Source organism: Gymnodraco acuticeps, unplaced genomic scaffold, assembly GCF_902827175.1.
Source record: "Gymnodraco acuticeps unplaced genomic scaffold, fGymAcu1.1, whole genome shotgun sequence".
Classification (NCBI taxonomy): domain Eukaryota; kingdom Metazoa; phylum Chordata; class Actinopteri; order Perciformes; family Bathydraconidae; genus Gymnodraco; species Gymnodraco acuticeps.
The window spans coordinates 169,538-188,138 of record NW_022989755.1 but is presented as its reverse complement, the minus strand read 5'-3'; the positions used below and the strand labels follow the sequence as shown (position 1 = coordinate 188,138).

The following is an 18,601-nucleotide window of genomic DNA, read 5'->3' as shown; positions in this document are numbered from 1 at the left end:
ATTAATGTAAACTCTAAGTCAGCAGCCCAATGTTTTAATCTTAATATTTGCTATGGTATCAACTTTAATTGTTAAATCATGTGATCAAAATGATCAAATTTAGAACTTCATCCCAGAATATATTTTTGAAATTATAAGAAGTTAACATGAGTTGTTTCTGATATATCAGCAATACACCAACAATGTGTTATGTTACACAGATGTTTCTAATAAAAAAGGAAAATAAATGTGTGAATAATGATAATAAACTGCTATTTCCCTCCAAAGGGAAAACGGTAACCTTGTTTAAGAATTTAGTCTAAATTGTCTCATTGACTCTATTTGGTTCCTGAAAAGCCAAAAAAGGCCTTTTGTCTTTTCTTAGAAAATAAATATTATACACTCATACAGAATCCTTTTAAACACCCATTGTAATTTATTGATTAGCAACAAAAACAAACACAATTTATTTACAAGCTCAGAATCATACTAAAGAGTTTCTGAAAAAATAGGTTTAATTTTGGTTCCCACCAATCATCCCTGACATCCCAAATGCCTCCTAATCTCTGTTACAAAAAGCCTGTTCATAACACCAAAGCAGAAAAACTGCGCTGCATTATGATGATTAGTTGGATTAGTTGGATATTATTTAGTCTGGTCTGTTGTGAGTGGCTGCGCTCAGATCCTCTGTAATCCAACCGCCTTGACCTTGCACGTAAATGTCTACAAGGTTGAGGAAAGCAAACTGAAAGAATGGTTTGGTTTTCTTTAACAATTTCTTGGTTGAATTACAAAAAAGGGTTTGCCTTTCCAATATTACTGTGCACTATATACTTATCACACTGTAGTATACCATGTCATTTAGTGTATAGTATATGTGTATTATGTTATGCAATAGCCTGAGGACCTCACATTCATTTGTTGAACTGTGTGACACATACTTTAAAATACCTCCCTCACCATGGCCATAAAACAGTTATGAACTGACTACATATTAAATACAACATTTCATGTTTGTCAAATAATCAAAATATGTTGTTTATACATCTTATCTTGGGCTGTGTACATCATTTGACTTTCTAATTGCTTTTGAGGTGAGTGTTTTTAGCACCAGAATCCCGTCGTACACCTGTATGATATGAATAAGGTTAATAAAAGTCTTGTACTTCACATATTTTCTGGGAATACAACCCCTCAAGACTTCTGTTGAACCTAAAAGAAAGAAAATGCTTGAGGAAATGGCCACAGTTCTTTGCAGTTCTCATATTTCCTGTGCAGTGTCCTTGGATGAATGGAATTTTCCCCTTGCTTTCTCTGTTGCCCAAGGCCTACATTTGCCTCAAAAGTCTCAGATTTCACTTTTCTTCATACCTGCTCATTAATATTCTGACCTTCCTCAATGCGATCTGATATACTTTCTCTCTCACAGACTCAAACAACACACACGGCCCACATGCACGTGTGTTATCCAAGTCCGCTCCAAACTAACAGTCATTCTCCTTTTTCCTCCTCTGCATCACTGCGGTGAAGGCTGAGATCAGCAGTTTCTGTCAAACTGTCCAGCTGAGCACACTGATCCCTGAGTGATTGGCTTTCTTCCCTTGGATCTGACAAGAAAGGGAATTTAAAAGTATAAGGAATGACTGACTGAGTGAAATGCCAATAATAGATATACATGGCATACTGTCCCCTACCTGTAGCTGAGGGTGACTGCTGGCTCTTCTTCTCACGTTCCTCCTCTTCCTCCCCAGAAGAGGAATCCTCTTTGTCCACTGAAGTCATGTCTAGGGAGGCCAGGTGAGCCAGGGCCATCCTCTGCACAGCTGAAAATACAAAACTGGATGTAGAATAAAAGAGCACACAGATTGTATACTGATGATGATCAGTTAAACCCTTGATTTGACAGATGATTATGGATGGAAGGATGGATGGATGAATTGATGGCTAGGTGGATGGAAGAGATTGTTCATGTTGATACTCTTTTTTGCTATTTAAATCTACCATTTTTACTGTTGCCACTAGGGGGCGACAAAACAAACTGAAAATATCATTGACATATCATCACCTTTTAAGCTAATGTGACAAACCTAACAGAAAACAGTAAATGTTTAGTTGTGTTTCTGGTCATCTGGTAAATGTAGGTCAAGATGTTTTGTTTTTACTCTATCTTGTTCTCTACCAACTTCAGAAAAAAACAATATACTTGTAAGTTGCCTTATGCACAATGTTCACCAGTTACAGTAGTTTCTAACTGTGCCTGTCTACCTTTTCGCTACCTGTTGCAGGTCGGAAATATGTAACATTTGTAGAAAGGGGATATGCAGATTCAGGTAATATTTCACAATGGTTTCATATTAAGAATTCCAATTTAGATCTGGTGTTCATGTTCACATTGACATGTTTTAAAATGCCTCATTTTCAGTAAAACCATGTAAACATTTCATTCAGCAGTAATAATGGCTAAGATCAAAGTAAAACGGAAGCTAAATCGTGACACTCAGACATTCAAACTGAATAGCAAAGCTTTTGTGTTTTATATTTGTTTTATGTGTGAGACGATGTTACAACTGTGTGCCCATCCTATAATCCAGGATGATCCAGAGCAAACTCACAGCTGTCTCTGCTCCTAATCTCACATAGCACGCACGCACGCACGCACGCACACACACACGCACACGCACACGCACACGCACACACACACACACACACACACACAGAGAACAGCTCTACCACACACACACACACACACACACACACACACACACACACACACACACACACACACACACACACACACACACACACACACACACACACACACACACACACACACACACACACACACACACACACACACACACACACACACACACACACACACACACACACACACACACACACACACACACACACACACACACACACACACACACACACACACACACACACACACACACACACACACACACACACACACACACCTCTTACTGTCTTTTTGGATACTCACATATTCCAAACAAACAGAGACCACATGACATTTGGACTAACTTGAGGTCTCCAAATTATGTATCTGTCATTTCTTATGTAAATTGAACTACATATTTGAAACACACAAATGTATTCAAAACAGTGTATTTACCTTTTAGTGAGGGTGGCTGGTAAATTGTCGTGTGAACCAGTTTGGCTTTCAAAGCTCCATTTTCACCCAGAACCCACTGTGGAAGCATCCAAATCATGGTTTACAGATTAATGGACATACAGTTTACACAATTGATGTTTTAGCGTAATCCCAGTGGAATATATCCTAAACAACCCCAGTTTTGTAGCCTCAGATAAATTCTGTAATATAGCAAAGTGATATTATGGTGAATTTTTAGCATTACAAAAAAAGGGGCAGTGAGATGACACTGCCAGTTTTTCATGTTGTCAGTGATGCTAATGGTCTTTTCAAACAGCATTTGTGCCCTACTGACATGTTGTTATGTCTTGGATTTATTTGACTGTTTACACTGCCAATCAACTTGAAAGCCTGTTTCTGACTATTTCTTTAATGACATGTTTCCTTCATGTTACCGTCTTGCTTTGTATGTACAGTATATTTGGGTCCTCAATTGTACTGCCTCACACAAACAAGTGACCGATACAAAATTGGCTGTGAGGTGAATTTACTTTTGTTGTTCACCCACTCGCTGTCATCCCACCTAATGCCTCCAATGCAAATATGCAACTTTTGCCAGAATGCTTTTCTACAACCCCCACAGAACCAACCTGAAGGAGCTGCATTCTCTTTGTGTACGTACTGTACAAAGAGCTTGATTAAAAAAACATTTTTACAGTAAAGAAGAAACTCAAAACACAAACATGTGCTAATATTGTCTTCTGCACACAGTCTATGGGTCTGGTCAGATTGCTTACTCCTCTAAAATTACTGAAATGTTTTGCAAACTGGTGAGTGACTCCAGCCCTTTTTCTTTGATCTGAACTTTTTTCTGTGATCTACCGGGTCGATGTCTTCCTCTGGTGATGGTGGATCGGTCAATCTGAAGAGTGTGGCTGGTGTTGGCCTCCGACGTCGAATCTTAGCAAGGAGAGAAAGAGAGAGTCCATCCATCATGCTGTCAGTGTGAATCTTTTCATATTTGCATGTGTGAAAACTCCTAACACAGTCATTCCCATTCAAAGGAACAAGGTGTGACTGATAGCAACAGGCTTTTATTCAGCCTTGGCTTAATAACTGATTACATTTGCGTATTATTTCGCTGCATTTTCATTTGATTTGTTGTTTCTTACAATGGATGTGTTATTTGATAATCTCGCCAAATAAAAACCTTATTTGCCTTTACTGATTATTGTTTTATGATGTTTAGCATAACTGCAGAATGTACTTTTTGTCCAACTTATCTTGTAATCATTCTGTTACTCTTCAGTAAAATTCACATGAAGCAGAGGCATAATCAAATCAAATGAACTCCACCTGTTGCAGTTATTGTTACTACTGCATCAAGATGAAAGCTGATGTTTCTTCTCAGGTCATAAACAGTAGGCAGATATTAAATATAAAATACTATTTAGCATTAATACAGATTCAATATAGAACACTACAGAAATATCCTGCAAACTCACTTTTTTTTTCCTTATAACATTTGAAGTTCCTTTTGTGGCCACATTTCTTCCTGAAAATGTCATTTTTGACTATTTTATGATTTAATTCCAAGCTACGCCCACCTTTGATTATTCATAGTAACATAATAAACAACAATAAAACACCTCTCTCTGGCTAACAATAACTAAGAGTTGTGAAGTATACAATAGATTCATCACCCTTTCTATTTGTTACGTGTTATGGTAATAAGATTGTTGTGAGATACAAGTGGCTGCCAAGCCAATCGCAGCTGAGAGTGTAGGCATGAAATGTGTGGGCAGCTTTCACTCTGGAGTAACTTACTTACTGCTCCACTCTGTGTGAGGACTCATACATATTCATCACTCAGACACCAAAACTAAATATTCTGCCCGTTGAGGGGAGACATTTCAATCTGGATTACAAGTCATCCAATTAGATGTTAAAAATGTGTCAACAGGAAAATGAAATTTACAAACATGGGCGCTTTCACACACAAAGGAAAAACGTGTGTAGTAAAAGTACCAAACCACACGTGAAGCACCTGTCTGAGAGCCTTTTCAGACACTGTGACCTTTGCTAGGGCTTTTGTTAACATGGTTGCCAGAAGGTCAAGCACCTACAGGGAACATAGTATTTTCATCAGGTTGTTTTTGTGCATGTTTGAAATGCCTTTTAATACCTATAGTGCGGTGAAGCTGTACTACATGACTCAATTTATTCATAACTGAGTTGTTTCACATTTCTCAGCTTGTGGGGATTCAATTCTGAAGTTCCGTGAGTAAAAGTGGGTTATTTTTGCACACTAGATGTATTAGTCTTCTGCTTGAATGGGCTAAAAGTGATGATATAATTATAACCTATAGCTTAATGTTTGTGAACCTATTGTAGAAATTGTAGCTGGAAATGTGCTTTGTACAACGCTTATTCCGTTTAATTTTTAAACATGAACTCAACCAGTCATCCTGTTTTTTACACACGCAAGGCATTTTAGTTTCTCGATAACAACTGGCCTCTATAAATATCAATGAATATGTCTGTCTCAAATACCTCAATGTCTAATAATCGAGTCATTTTAACATAATGACCTATAAACTGACTAAGCCTTTAAACACAGAACTTTGAAAACATCTAGTGTTTAAATTGTAAGGTGCACAATGCATGCAGATATCAATGAAGGTTTTACACAGCATCGTTGTGTTGTGACAGGCTGCATGAAAATGAAAATCTAGTAAATAAACCTCAGATGTGAAATTAGGCATATTAAGTTATTCATTTTGGTGCACCCAGTCACACAACACCAATATGAGGACAGCTGGATGACACACCACACCAACTGTGCATGTCTGTTGTGTTTATTGAATGTTCTGCTCACATTTTAAAGTTTTTGGGAACTATCCAGGAAAAATAGAAATGTATCAACATCTTCACTGTTAAAGAAACCATTAGAAAGATATTTCAAGCATCAGAGACCTTGCATTTAGTGCTTGTATTGTAAATCATTAATCCCCCACCTCATTTTGGAAGGGAGGATGACCTTCACCTAACATTCAAAATGAATGCTTTAATCTTGACGTTGTTAATGCACAATAACTGTATGTACAACGTCATCATAGTAAAACCCTATCCACTCAACAATTAAGACCATGCAGTGAAAGCATAAATCCCTTGCTGTGTTCGTACAATGCTTTCAAGTTATTCTGTAATTAATCCGGTGTAGAGCTTGATTTGATGTGCAAGAAAAGATAAATGAAAACCACTGTTGCCTTTTGACCTTTTGTTTTATGAGTGGGGAATTTCTAAAAAAAGATTAGAGTTGATTAAACAACATCACATCGGATTTTCAACCCATATCAACCAGGCGGGTTACTGGAAATACAGTTTTGTTAAGGAAATTGCTTCAATAGTTGTTGTAGGTTTGGCAGGAACATTCACAAAACACATGCTTAAACTGGACATTTCCCATAGCAAACATCTATATTTATGTGAAGTTACTTTGGTTTCCTCCATTGCAAGTGGATATTTTTTGCAGCTATTCCAAAATTATCATCTGATTACTGTATCCATTGTTAAAGATGGAAGAACATATACTGTACAAGCCACTTTGTATATAATATAAGAATAGTGTGTTTATGCAGGGTTTGTTGTTAAGATTGTGGAGTTTAGAGCTTCTAGCTGTGCTTCAGTTGAATGTATTATTAGCATTAGCTGTCCTTGCTCTTGGTTTGGCATCCACTGCTAATCTCTTTGGTTTTAATCAGTCATCTCCTTGGCTGATTATTGTTCACTCTTTCCTTTTCCTACATGCCTTCTGTCCTTTATCTTTATATTTTTCCTCTCTTGTACTTCTTGTCACTTTGTTTTATTCATACATCCCCACTTGTTCTACTTATCTCACCACATGTCAGATTTTCCATGCTACTGCTTGCCATTTCAATGCTAATTTTATGGCTGTGTTCTGGAAATGCTGCACACAAGATCTTTGCTGATCCTCACATAACACATATAGCCTTCTGTTGGCCCCTTGAAACTCACACAGGTTTTACTGTCAGTGTGCAGCAGTGTCAGCCTTTCACAAGGGCAAAAAAAGAAAAAATACCCTTGACCAAAACTCACAGGGCTGCAAAAAAAAAATTATGATGAAAAAAACAACCTTCTTGCCCCTTAAAGTGGATCTGAAGCTCATCAACTTTATATTCTTGATCCGTAGAGCTTGGGTTGATAGCAAATAAATGAAATACTATTACTGGTTTATTACAAGACAGGTGACAAGTGCATTTGTTAAAGGTCCCCTATTATCCTCTTAGACCCCACCCTTCTGCGGGTCCGAAACCACAACATCTGCTATCAACAGTGTCTGAGGGCTTCTTAAGATTTAATAAACTGTGAATGTTTCATATCCATGTATCGGGAAGAAACTCAGCTAACTGATGATTTTTTTTTTTTTTTTTGCAAAAAAAACACAAGGCTAACGCTGAGTCTCTGAATTAGCCCTGTGCGAAAAAATCTTAACGCCGTTAGCACAGAACTCTAGCTATACCGATCGATATACTTATTGGATCTGCACAAACAAGCTTAGCTAACATCCTGAGAGTCCACAGATTATAGAAATATAAGGATCATCACTGAAACTCGTGACAGGGGAAGCAAATACAGACAACACATGACGTAGCTTTAGGTAGCAAAACACGGAGATATGCTCAATTTAGCTGTTATTCTGATCAAAAGTTGTGTTCAATGGCATTAAAACGAGAAAAAACGCAGCTGAAGGTTAATCCATAAAATTAATCCAATGTGTCTGTCACTTTGAAAAAATTATTGATAATCCATAATTCAATTTTTATGCAAAAATCGGAGAATACAAATTAGCTGCTAATGGTAGCCACCAGAGTGTGTTGCAGCTCCGGTTTTGGCTACAAGTCACTCTCACTCCTTATTTGGTAACCTGTGTATGTATGTGGAACTTTCCCTCGATTCCATTGGCTATAGCAGTTAAAAAGATATGTCAATCATCAAAATCGATCAATGGGTTCCAGAGAAACGGCAAAACGCCCATTTCCACCCAAATGGCCCCAGAGGTAGAGTTTTTTTTGCTAAACCTCTCTAAAAAGGTCAAATGTCACTTGTTTTGCATCAATCTTGATACAGGGTACTTATTATATGTTGTACTTTGGATTCCTAAAGCTTTTAGTCTACTAACCCATCTTACTTATAGTTTTCACTATAAGTAAAACATATTTTTTGGACGGACACTATAATTTACAGTTTTTTGTTCAATCTGAATTTTCTTTAAAATAAAAAAAACATCTATATTGATTCTGACTTTTCTACATCCAACTCACAGGTTTATCATTACTTTGAGAAAAAAGATTATATTATATATAATTTTCCCCTTTTAGAAGTTTATGCAGTCATTTGTTCTGGAAATGTCATTTTCGAGCCTGAGACCTGAAAAACAGGCTTGGGGCCTAACAGTTATACTGTTTTTTCATCAATATATTATAGATCTCAGATATATGCAAAACATGTCTCAAGTGTTTGGCTCAAAATACCTAACAGATCATACATTGTAGCATCCCATAATCCCCTCTGTTTCAGCCCTGTTTCCAAAGTGCTGATTCTCTGTCTGTTACTTTAGATGAAAATAAGTAGCCACTCCCCACGCCATGAATCTCCTCCTAGAGCACCATTGTGTTCTTTTTATTGGCTAATGGTTACACAACCCAAAAAATCGTTATGACATCATAAAGTGGCCAACATTTGATCAGCTCATTTTCAGACAGGTTTTTATATAAATGGATCAGAACAAAAAGAGAGGGGATCTTTTTTCCTGAAACTTTCAGAATCTCTTTACACAGAGGGGACACATGTTTATGTAGAAGAGACATGAAAAAGTGGATTTTGCATAATAGGTCCCCTTTAAGTAAAAATATAAAAAATTGTTTGAGAACAGGGGAAAATAAATGCTCCTAATCAGCTTTTGAGTAAGAACCATTTCCCAAAAGCAATCACAACATGCTTACAGTTATAAAAGAGAACAGTAGTTTTATACAGATGATGTATGATGTACCTTTACAAGAGGATGCTGCTGTGTTTATTCCCATTATATCAACGCTGGAGTTTTGCAGTAATCTTATGAAGGTCCTAAAAGGTGAAATTGCCAGAGCTTCTTATAGGAAAGCTGACTCAGCTCACAAAATGCTGTCAAGGATCATTTACGGGTTGAAATGTGAAAAATTGGATAGTTGAGGACTATGGGATGAATAGGCAACAATGTAAAAGGTTCCCACATCCCAGTTACAAACAACCATAAGAAACTAATTAAATATAAAGTAGAGTTGGTTTAATACTGTTCAGAAGTAACATGCGGTTGCTGAAAAAAAGCCAATGAAAGTAGTTAAGAAAGTAGTCCAAAGCCTGAGAGACCGCAAGTTGGTCTGTAAACAACAGATGTGTGACATACAGTATATTTGAGTGCCTAATAACTGATTTATTAGTTTATTTTTGCATTCCAGCCTGCAAGAAGATTTCCAAGCAGATGCACCATGAAATCTCTAAATCTTGAGGAAGTGAGTGAATTGCAACTGGTCTCCAATATGTCCATCCAAAGAGTAGTCTTCCATTAAAACATGAATGTGTTGTCTACAAATCTTAAGAAGAAACATATAACCCTAAAGCATGCTTGGCCATCATTTGCATGGGGGAGACTAGTGATGACCTTTATGGTCTCTCAATGCCAGATGATGCTGTCTGCAACCATATAGTGCACAGGCCAACATTATTCCGTTAACACTGCACTCCCAACATAGTTTCTGACTGACTATGTCAGCATGTTTCATCTGCATTTTCTGGAATGGTGACAAATAACTTTATTGATATAGGCCTACTATACAAAAACACTCACCACCTTCTGTGACATGACTGACAATGTGACCTTCTATTTTGTTTTATTTGTTTTATTACTAAGGCACATAATCACATTTTTAACACAACTAAAGGATGCTTTATTCATCACGTATTCATCCTCCTCCTCTGATTCTTTTTAAGGGCAGAGATGCCTCATCACTTTTAAGGGCTCCAAAAACGGAACCTGCTCAGCTCAGCCTAATCCCAGTGCTGCCCACAGAGTATTACCCGTAAATCAAAATACAGAGTTCTGCAAAATCATGCTAGACTGGTTATGTAACTTTCTGTCAGTGGCAGGGCTATGAGGACGTTATTTACTTTTGTTTACTCAAGACAGGATGAAAGTTAAAGCCAGCATGTTTCAGATTAAATCCCTTATCGTATCCATTTTGCCAGAAATAGCCGTACAGACCAAAACAGATGTTTTAGGCTGCACAAAACGCAGTGGTAATCCTGACAGGTGAAGCCATTTCACCCACATTTGACCTCGTTTTTTTTCGCACACACACCACAATCCATGTTGGCACACCCGCACGCTCTCACCATCTCCACCTGTCGCGGGTCCAGCTGTGTGGGCACGGATGAAGGCACGGAGAACTGGATCTTCCTCCTCGCATCTTTATCCGCCTCTGGCTCCATCAGGTCCGTGTCTGCGGGCAGCAGCGGCTCCATCCAACCTGTCACCTCCGCAGCCAAACGCACAGATGTTCAACAAAGTCCGATTTAACTGCCGGTCTAAATTGTATCACTTCCCAAATGACAAAAGTACTACACAAGTCCAACCAGGAGTTGCTTCCTCCCTCCCTCCCTCTCTTTCACACTCACTGTCCGTTTATGTCTCTCACTCCCACCGTGTGTTGTGTTGCTGTGTGTAATGTGGAGCAGAGGAGTGAGGGTGCGTGCAGCAGAGCATGCCGAGGCTTTATGACGCTTTCAGTTGCAGTGGGAAAAAAGTGGAACAAGTGCAACATCAAAAGTGGCTCAGAAATCAATTTTCCTTGAGATGGGCTGAAAATAAGAGGTTTCTAAAAACTGCCAGGGTGCCTTCAATCAATCACAAGTTCAACCCCTTTCTTTATGAAGATATATGACACATCAGTTTCGTGAATGTATTTCAAACAAATTACTTTTTTTAATTCAAAGTAAACTGACAGCTGTGGTTGCTAAAATATCACTGTTATTTATATAGGTTTACTTCCCTGTCACTACTGTTTTCCTAAGTGTGCTATACATGAATGGTTTCCCACTGTATTTGTTTCAGTACACTATACACTTCATATTTAATGTAAATGACAATATATCTTATAATCTAACAATGATCAGCTCAGTTATACATTTAGAAATGCCTAAAAAACACCAACACCACAAAAGAGGATTATACTAAAAAAGAACCTTCTTTAAAAGGTAGCATGATTAAATGTTAAGTAATATTTTAACTTAAAAACTATCTAACAAACAAACAGTTAAAGTTCAGTGTTGGTTTTGGCTAAATGTTTTTGAATCGTGTATTCTTATTTAGCAAGAATTGAAAACAATTGGAAGAATAGACTGTATTTTTAAAGCAATATATTGCAGTAATAGCCATGGGTCTGCCATATAAAATAATCTAAATAACAACATACTTGAAATAAATGTGAACAATACCAACAACACCTACTTTATTTATTATGAAATCTTCTATTAAAAAAATATGTTTACATATTGCCAATGTAGACTCAAAAATGTATCTGATCTTTCTCCAGGGCTTTATCATCTGTACTGTAAATATGGAGCAGTCTGATGGGAAATGCATTGCCATGGCAACAGTCTCCCTTCAGTGTTGGCAGTCAGTAAGCGTAGAGTGCGTGCATGTGTGAGAGTGTGAGTACTTAAGAGAAAGTTGAGGCATATACAAATTCATATGATAATGTATAAGAAAAGAGGGAAACATTTAGTTTGGTGCATGTAGAAAGCTATATAGTGACAACAATGTATTACTCTGACAGATCAATTATTATCAGACAATAATGATGTAAACAAAAATAATTGCTTCGTAATGTGGTAAATGTAACGTGCATTTAACGATGAGACGGAATAAAGGTGAGAGAGGAGGAAAGATGTATAGAATAAAAGGCAAGAAAAAGATAATTAGTTGTCACCTTTCATGCAGATGGATTAGAGAAGGTTCACCCTGTCCTCCTGAAGTGAACTTGAGAAAAGCTCTGGATCTCTGCCAGCTCTGGAGAGTTGCTGCTTTTGTGAGTAAAACTTCCACCTTTGGAAATAAAAAATAAAAAGCCCATCTGTTGTTCAGTTTATTTTGAGTACTGTTGTTCTTGAAAAAGAAAAATGCCACAGTGTCTTCTCTCATTCCACCGCTAGGGGGCAGCAACTTACTTAGAGTGGAAGAAGTATTCCATATTTTCTGAAGCAGCCAACAAGTAGTAACACCACAGTGTACGATACTCTATCACAAGTCAAATATATTTAAAGTACCAAAAGTGCTCATTATGAAAGAAATAGGATTTTTCAGAGAGAAACTGATGAGTTTAAATAACAATATTTATATAAAACAGAAAAAGTGGGTGTAGTTTTGGAATTCTGGATCGACTTGGAGTCAAAAGATCCCCAATACGGAAGCTGTTAAAAAAACAAAACCCTGCTGAATTATCATTACAATAACCACAATAGGAGGAAAACAAAGTAAATCCTCATAAAAAGGTATGTGCCTTTTTTCCAGTGCTGTTGATTGCAATGATTTGGAGTCATTGGGTGAGGGTCACATAATAGGGAACCTAAAAGGAAGAATAACACTTATCAATAGGAATGCATAACGAATGATATCACTATCAGTCATTATTCTCCAGGCTTGCACTAACCTTTTATGACCAGTAGATGTCACCCATGCGTAATTTGAGAAAGCAAACAAACTAAATGTCTCTGTTCGTGTGCGAGCTCTTTACAATTGACTGATCATGTTTAGAGCACATTATTTCAAGGTTACATTTGAAACCAAAACCATGATACCAATTTCATGATTCAGACTGAATGTTAACCTCAACTCTTCTCAACAATTGTCTTTTTAATTCAAACGAAATAAGCCAAACAACACCTCTTATAGGTTGTTGTCAGTTATGGTTGGACAAAACATTTGAATTATGTTGGTCCCTTAGTAGGCTACTATAGATTCAGACTTAGTTTTGGAAGGAATTGCATAATGGTATTTGACATTCAACTTGAAAACCTCTAAATTATATAGAAACCATCAAAATCATATGATTATTTTATTGGGAGACAAACCCTCATTATTTAAGTTGATGTGTCCAATTTTAGCAATGACATATTGTTATATGCTTCATTTTTGTAAGTGGTGTCGTTATATTGTTTTTTACTTATTACAAAAGAAATACATGTAAAAAGACAAAAGATGAGCCTTTACGTAATCAGAATTTGTAAAATATTCTGAATGTAATGATAATTATTGTCCCTCAGATTGATAACACAGGGGCACCATGTTGGGGTGTGACCCTGTCCACAGCACTTCATCTGGACAACCATGACCAGAAATACATTGATCTAATAATATCATTCAAACGTTTTTTTTTGTTCCACTGAAAATGTGTCAGGAGCCAATAAACTGTACTCCACCACCATAGTGTTGGTTCTTTTCATTCTTATTTTCTCCCTCTCTCTTGTCCTGCCCCATCTTCTGGCCCCTCTGCGCAATCTGTGCCTCTGCCACCTTTGGCACCAGCCCGCCCACCGGCACCTGTGCCAAGCCTGGCACCCCAAACCAAGACGCTGTGATTGGCTCACTTCAATTGACTCGTTTAGACAATTGCACCCTGACTCTGATCTTTATGGCGGGTCCCATATTTATCCTTTGTGTGAAGGCAGTTTTTCTGTGTTGTAAATGTCCTGTTGTTGTTTGTTTCCTCATAACATTTCTATAGGGATCCAATTATTCCTATTGGCCTATTTGGGGTAATTCTTCTAATTGTATCATTAAAATATTCAATAATAATTTTCCCCTTAGGGCTCATGTGGATTATTTGTAGGTTTTCCTGTTCCAACCGAAATCATTATCCTCTAAGTAATCCTTTAACAACCCAATATTACTAGAATGATATCATCCTAAAATATGACCATGATTGCTGTAATTATTTCTCTAAGGGGATTGTTTTCATAAACCTTCTATATGAGATTAACCCCGTTTTTCCCAAAGATGGAGGCTAACAGAAGCTGTTTGAATCCAGTGCGTTTTTTTGTGCCATTCACTCCTTATTCCATTTTCTCTTTCAGCTCAGTGACAGATGGCGAGTCCCTCTCCCCCAGGGGAAGCCAGTCTCTGTGAATGCGGCCGCATGTCAATCACCGACTCTCATGTGATGGCTCTTGCCAATGACGTGCCAGCCATATGGGCCTGGCATCATAGCTGGTATGTAACCCACCCAGTCCTGCCTCTGAGGTGCCACACGGATCCCTCCACGCGTTAGGGCTGGGGATAGCAGCAGCAGCAGCAGCAGACAGAGAGGAGAGAGGTGTGAGAGCAGAACACAGCGCCTCTTCTGCACAAGCATCCGTGCAGGGCGTGTGGATGTGATGCCCACCCGGAGAGACATGGTGTAAACAAACCCGCTTTGCCCCGTCACTGAGCTCCACCACGGAGGTAGGTTACACGTTTTCTATCAATATAAGGCTATCATAAACGGATCAAGATTTGTTTTGTCTTTGTGCCTGCAGTGGGAATTAGAGTGGCACAGTAGGCTATTAATCAAAATAGAGGACTATTTTTCAAATCGTTCGCATCTTTTTTTCGCATGCAATGTGATCTCGTAGCTTTTAATCTTTACTCCAGGCTGTTTTTGGATGATTTTATCGAATATATTGATCTCTATGTGTTTAATTGGATATATCTGATTAAATAAATCTTTAAATATACAAAGATCCCTATAAGAGCTATGGTTCTCTGGCACATTTTATCCATAATTTGTGTCGTAATACGTTAGAAGATGGGCACTGGAGACTGTATTTTATTTACATTATCGGTAAATTGTGTTGGGGTGTGGGTGTGTGGGTGTGTGTGTGTGTGTGTGTGTGTGTGTGTGTGTGTGTGTGTGTGTGTGTGTGTGTGTGTGTGTGTGTGTGTGTGTGTGTGTTCCTGCACGACGCGCGTCAGAGCACTGTGGGGGTAGAATTCTCTATAGAGATACACAGGCTAATTGACAAGGTATTGGTTGGCATTAATTACATTGTGCTTACAAGATTAGAAAAAAAACGTCCTTGGACTCCACAAGCAGCTGAGCTCAGATTACTGGAAAAATCCTTTAAGATTTTTGAAATGTCACAGCTTTTATCAATGGTACTTTAATAAATGACGTGTCTGAATTATTCCGCGTCAACATTAAACAGTGAACAGAGGGAAACAAATCCATAGATGTAGTTTTTGAACGAATTATGATTATAAAATATCCCAATAAAACCTCCCCTTGTGACCTTTTAAAAACAGCTTTGATTAACATGGGAATTGCTTTTAAATAAAGGAAAAGAAGAGGCTAGATCAAAAACAATGCACACTCGGAGGGAATAAAGAATACAATCAATTAAAACGTTTTTTTCTGTGGCCTGCGTTTCCTGAGGGTCCACAAAAGCCTTTATGAACCTGCAAAACTACAACCATAGGTATATTTCAACAGCATACTCATTACTTTCTTCCTGAAATATCTGCGATAATATTGCACACTTTCTTTTTTATTCCAGAAATGTTCTCAAAGGGGGCTCTTATAAATTAAATTCCAAAGCGGATTGAATACAAACCTGTTAATTCAAAGTTAAAAAAAAAAGGTTTGGGACCCTCTGGTCCTGACTGTGCTGGAATTCCTCCAGGTTCACAACTTATAGGAGTGAGGAGGGACCCACACCCTTAATGCGTCCCAGGGGGGTCTGCTGCGGGCCTGTACCGCTCCCTGAGCCGGACTGCTGGAGGGCACAGACCGAGGCACAGGTGGAGGCAGAGGGGTGGTCCAGACTGTTTCTTTTATTATATTAAAACAAACGGATTGTATTTTTTAAAAGCGAAAAAGAAAAAACCTACCTTCTCTGGAATCGGTCCTATAAAAAACGTGAACATTAAAAAACTTGGGACAAAATGTATTAGATTAGTGTCCAGATAAAACAGAAAACGATATAGGCCTATCACATTTTTTGTATTTACGGAAAAGCTATTGCAGCTCAACAACAAACAGCCCACCATGGGTGCGTAAACAGCAGCAGGGTGCAAACAGCCAGGTAAAGTTTATTCTGTGTCTCTTGCAGGTTGCTTGCCACGATGTTGAGCCGTCTGTTCAGTGAGGTCCTGCCGGATGTCCAGAGGCTCGCGGCGGACTGGGCGGAGGGCACTGAAAACGAGGACAGCAAGGACAAGGTCGGAAAGCACGAGGCCTGTGACCTCGATGATGACGACCTGGACGACCCGCTGGAGGGGAGCAGCCGAGCCGAGTCTGAGATGGCCGGCGACGACGAAGATGATGATGATGATGAGGATGAAGAGGCCGAGGAAGAGGGCGACGATGAGAACAGTGAAGGCAAACCCAAGAAGCGCGGCCCAAAGAAACGTAAGATGACGCCGGCGCGCGCGGAGCGCTCCAAGGTGCGCCGAATGAAGGCAAATACGCGGGAGCGTACGCGCATGCACGATTTGAATTCTGCGCTGGACAGTCTGCGCAAAGTGGTGCCATGCTACTCCAAAACACAAAAACTGTCCAAGATAGAGACTCTGAGGCTGGCCAAGAATTATATTTTAGCCCTGGGGGAGATTTTACGCAACGGGAAACGGCCAGATGTGGTGGCCTACGTGCAGATGTTGTGCAAAGGCCTGTCCCAGCCCACTACCAACCTGGTGGCAGGCTGTCTGCAGCTCAACACCAGAAACTTCCTGACTGAGCCGTGTGCAGAGGGAGCCCGCTTCCACGTGCCCAGCTCTCCTTTCTCCGTGAATCCCTACTCCTACCGGTGTTCCCGCATCTCCAGCCCGCATTACCAGGCCGGGGGTGCAGCGCTTAACGTGCGGGGCCATTCCTACGGCTCCGGGTACGAGGCCGTGTACCCCCCAGGTGGGACGTCCCCTGAGTACAACAGCCCGGACTACGAGGCCCCGCACAGCCCGCCCGTCTGCATAAACGGTGGCCTGAGACAGCAGGAGGCTCCAGAGGCAGACAGGAACTATCATTACTCTATGCATTACTCCGGAATGACCACGTCTCGGCCCAGCCACAGCATACCATATGGGCCCTCGGGAGCGCGGAGTGGCGGTGCGCACTCAGAAAACATTCCACCTTTTCACGACGTGCACCTGCACCATGACAGGGCGCCCCCGTATGAGGATCTCAATGCTTTTTTCCATAACTGAGTCCTCCTCACAATCAGACATTGAAATGACAATCCTAACGTGTAATATTGTTTGGGAAGCAGGAGAAGAGAGATTGAAGTGGCAAAAAAGATTCCTCCGATTACCTTCTGTATTCTACTGATGTCATCCATACTGTTGTACATCCCATCAGTGTGTCCAGTAATATCCTGTATGCAGAATGAGTGCAATTGACATAAAAGATGTATAGGCCTAAACATGTTATGACAAACAACAGAAATAAAAAAAAATGTTTTATAACTGTCTGACATGATCGAACAACTCTTATTCTGTACATCGAGGGAAATCACCCATCAACTGTGTGGATAATAATATATTAAATAATATTAATTCCAAACTTCAACGTACATAGAAATGTGTCTGAAATAATTTTGTTGAATTTGAGTTATCTTTTTTAGTTTTTTTTCTTTTTTAAAATCAGATACATTTAAATTTCATTTCAAAAGGTTTAACTGTTGAGATTGTTCAGGCTCTTCTTAATAAATAATATATTTTGAATTCAATCAAATAATATCACTTTTGTATACAAAAAGGTACAATTCAGATATTTTTCAAAATTTGAAATTCACAAAATGAGAATTCATAAGTTTATTTGAAAACAAAATACGTTATATTACATTTTATATTTGTTCTGATTGATGTGGGTATAATTAAGTGGCCTGTAGCTTCTAAAATATCTGAGAAGGGAAAAAGAACACCGATAGCAAAACATCTAAAATGTTGTAGTCTTATTAGAGTAACAACTAACTGATTTGTTGCATTTGACAAAATGCCTTTACTATCATAGTGAACATGTATATTAGGCATGCAGTTCAAATACAAAAATCAAAGAAATGTCTTAAGGAAATTGCTAAATTAGCAGAAGACACAATGAGTTTGAATTTTGGAAAACCTGAGACTTCTGATTCACACAGTATTTGTTATATTACATTGTGTTTTATTCTCACACCTCAGCATGGACATTTGTAGGTTTTAAGTGGCCTCAATTAGATTTAATTCTAAAGGAATTTATGCAAAAAATGTGCAAAACTTTGTTTCCTCAAAATCACCTTGGGGTAAAACTCTTGAAATGGTGAGATTGAGATTATGTGCATATCAATAAGACCAAAAAGATCTGTTTAACTGTTAAACAGGGTATATTGGAGTAAATATATCTGCATTACAACAACATATAAACTATTTTAATGTAA

The 18,601-nt window shown here is 38.7% G+C and overlaps 2 protein-coding genes across 4 annotated transcripts; one reads left to right on the top strand and one right to left on the bottom strand.

Moving 5' to 3' along the window:
* Positions 1 to 392: 392 nt before the first annotated feature.
* Positions 393 to 12,162, bottom strand: LOC117543112 (protein phosphatase 1 regulatory subunit 1B-like). Of its 3 annotated transcripts, none has more exons than XM_034211209.1 (6): positions 12,145 to 12,162; positions 10,550 to 10,690; positions 3,980 to 4,057; positions 3,119 to 3,194; positions 1,674 to 1,802; positions 393 to 1,586 (listed from the first exon to the last, which is right to left on the bottom strand). In XM_034211209.1, the coding sequence occupies exons 2-6, from the start codon at positions 10,676 to 10,678 to the stop codon at positions 1,471 to 1,473; spliced, it is 528 nt and encodes a 175-aa protein (XP_034067100.1). In that variant the 5' UTR covers positions 10,679 to 10,690; positions 12,145 to 12,162; the 3' UTR covers positions 393 to 1,470. The 3 variants fall into 3 exon arrangements, with proteins under 3 accessions (XP_034067100.1, XP_034067092.1, XP_034067082.1); XM_034211201.1 differs by lacking the exon at positions 12,145 to 12,162 and adding an exon at positions 10,832 to 10,870; XM_034211191.1 differs by lacking the exon at positions 12,145 to 12,162 and having other exon boundaries at positions 10,550 to 10,802.
* A 2,146-nt stretch (positions 12,163 to 14,308) lies between these two features.
* On the top strand, positions 14,309 to 17,760 carry neurod2 (neuronal differentiation 2). Its single transcript, XM_034214040.1, has 2 exons — positions 14,309 to 14,654; positions 16,301 to 17,760. Exon 2 carries the CDS (start codon positions 16,314 to 16,316, stop codon positions 17,391 to 17,393), a length of 1,080 nt encoding a protein of 359 aa, XP_034069931.1. The 5' UTR covers positions 14,309 to 14,654; positions 16,301 to 16,313; the 3' UTR covers positions 17,394 to 17,760.
* The last annotated feature ends 841 nt before the right edge of the window (positions 17,761 to 18,601 follow it).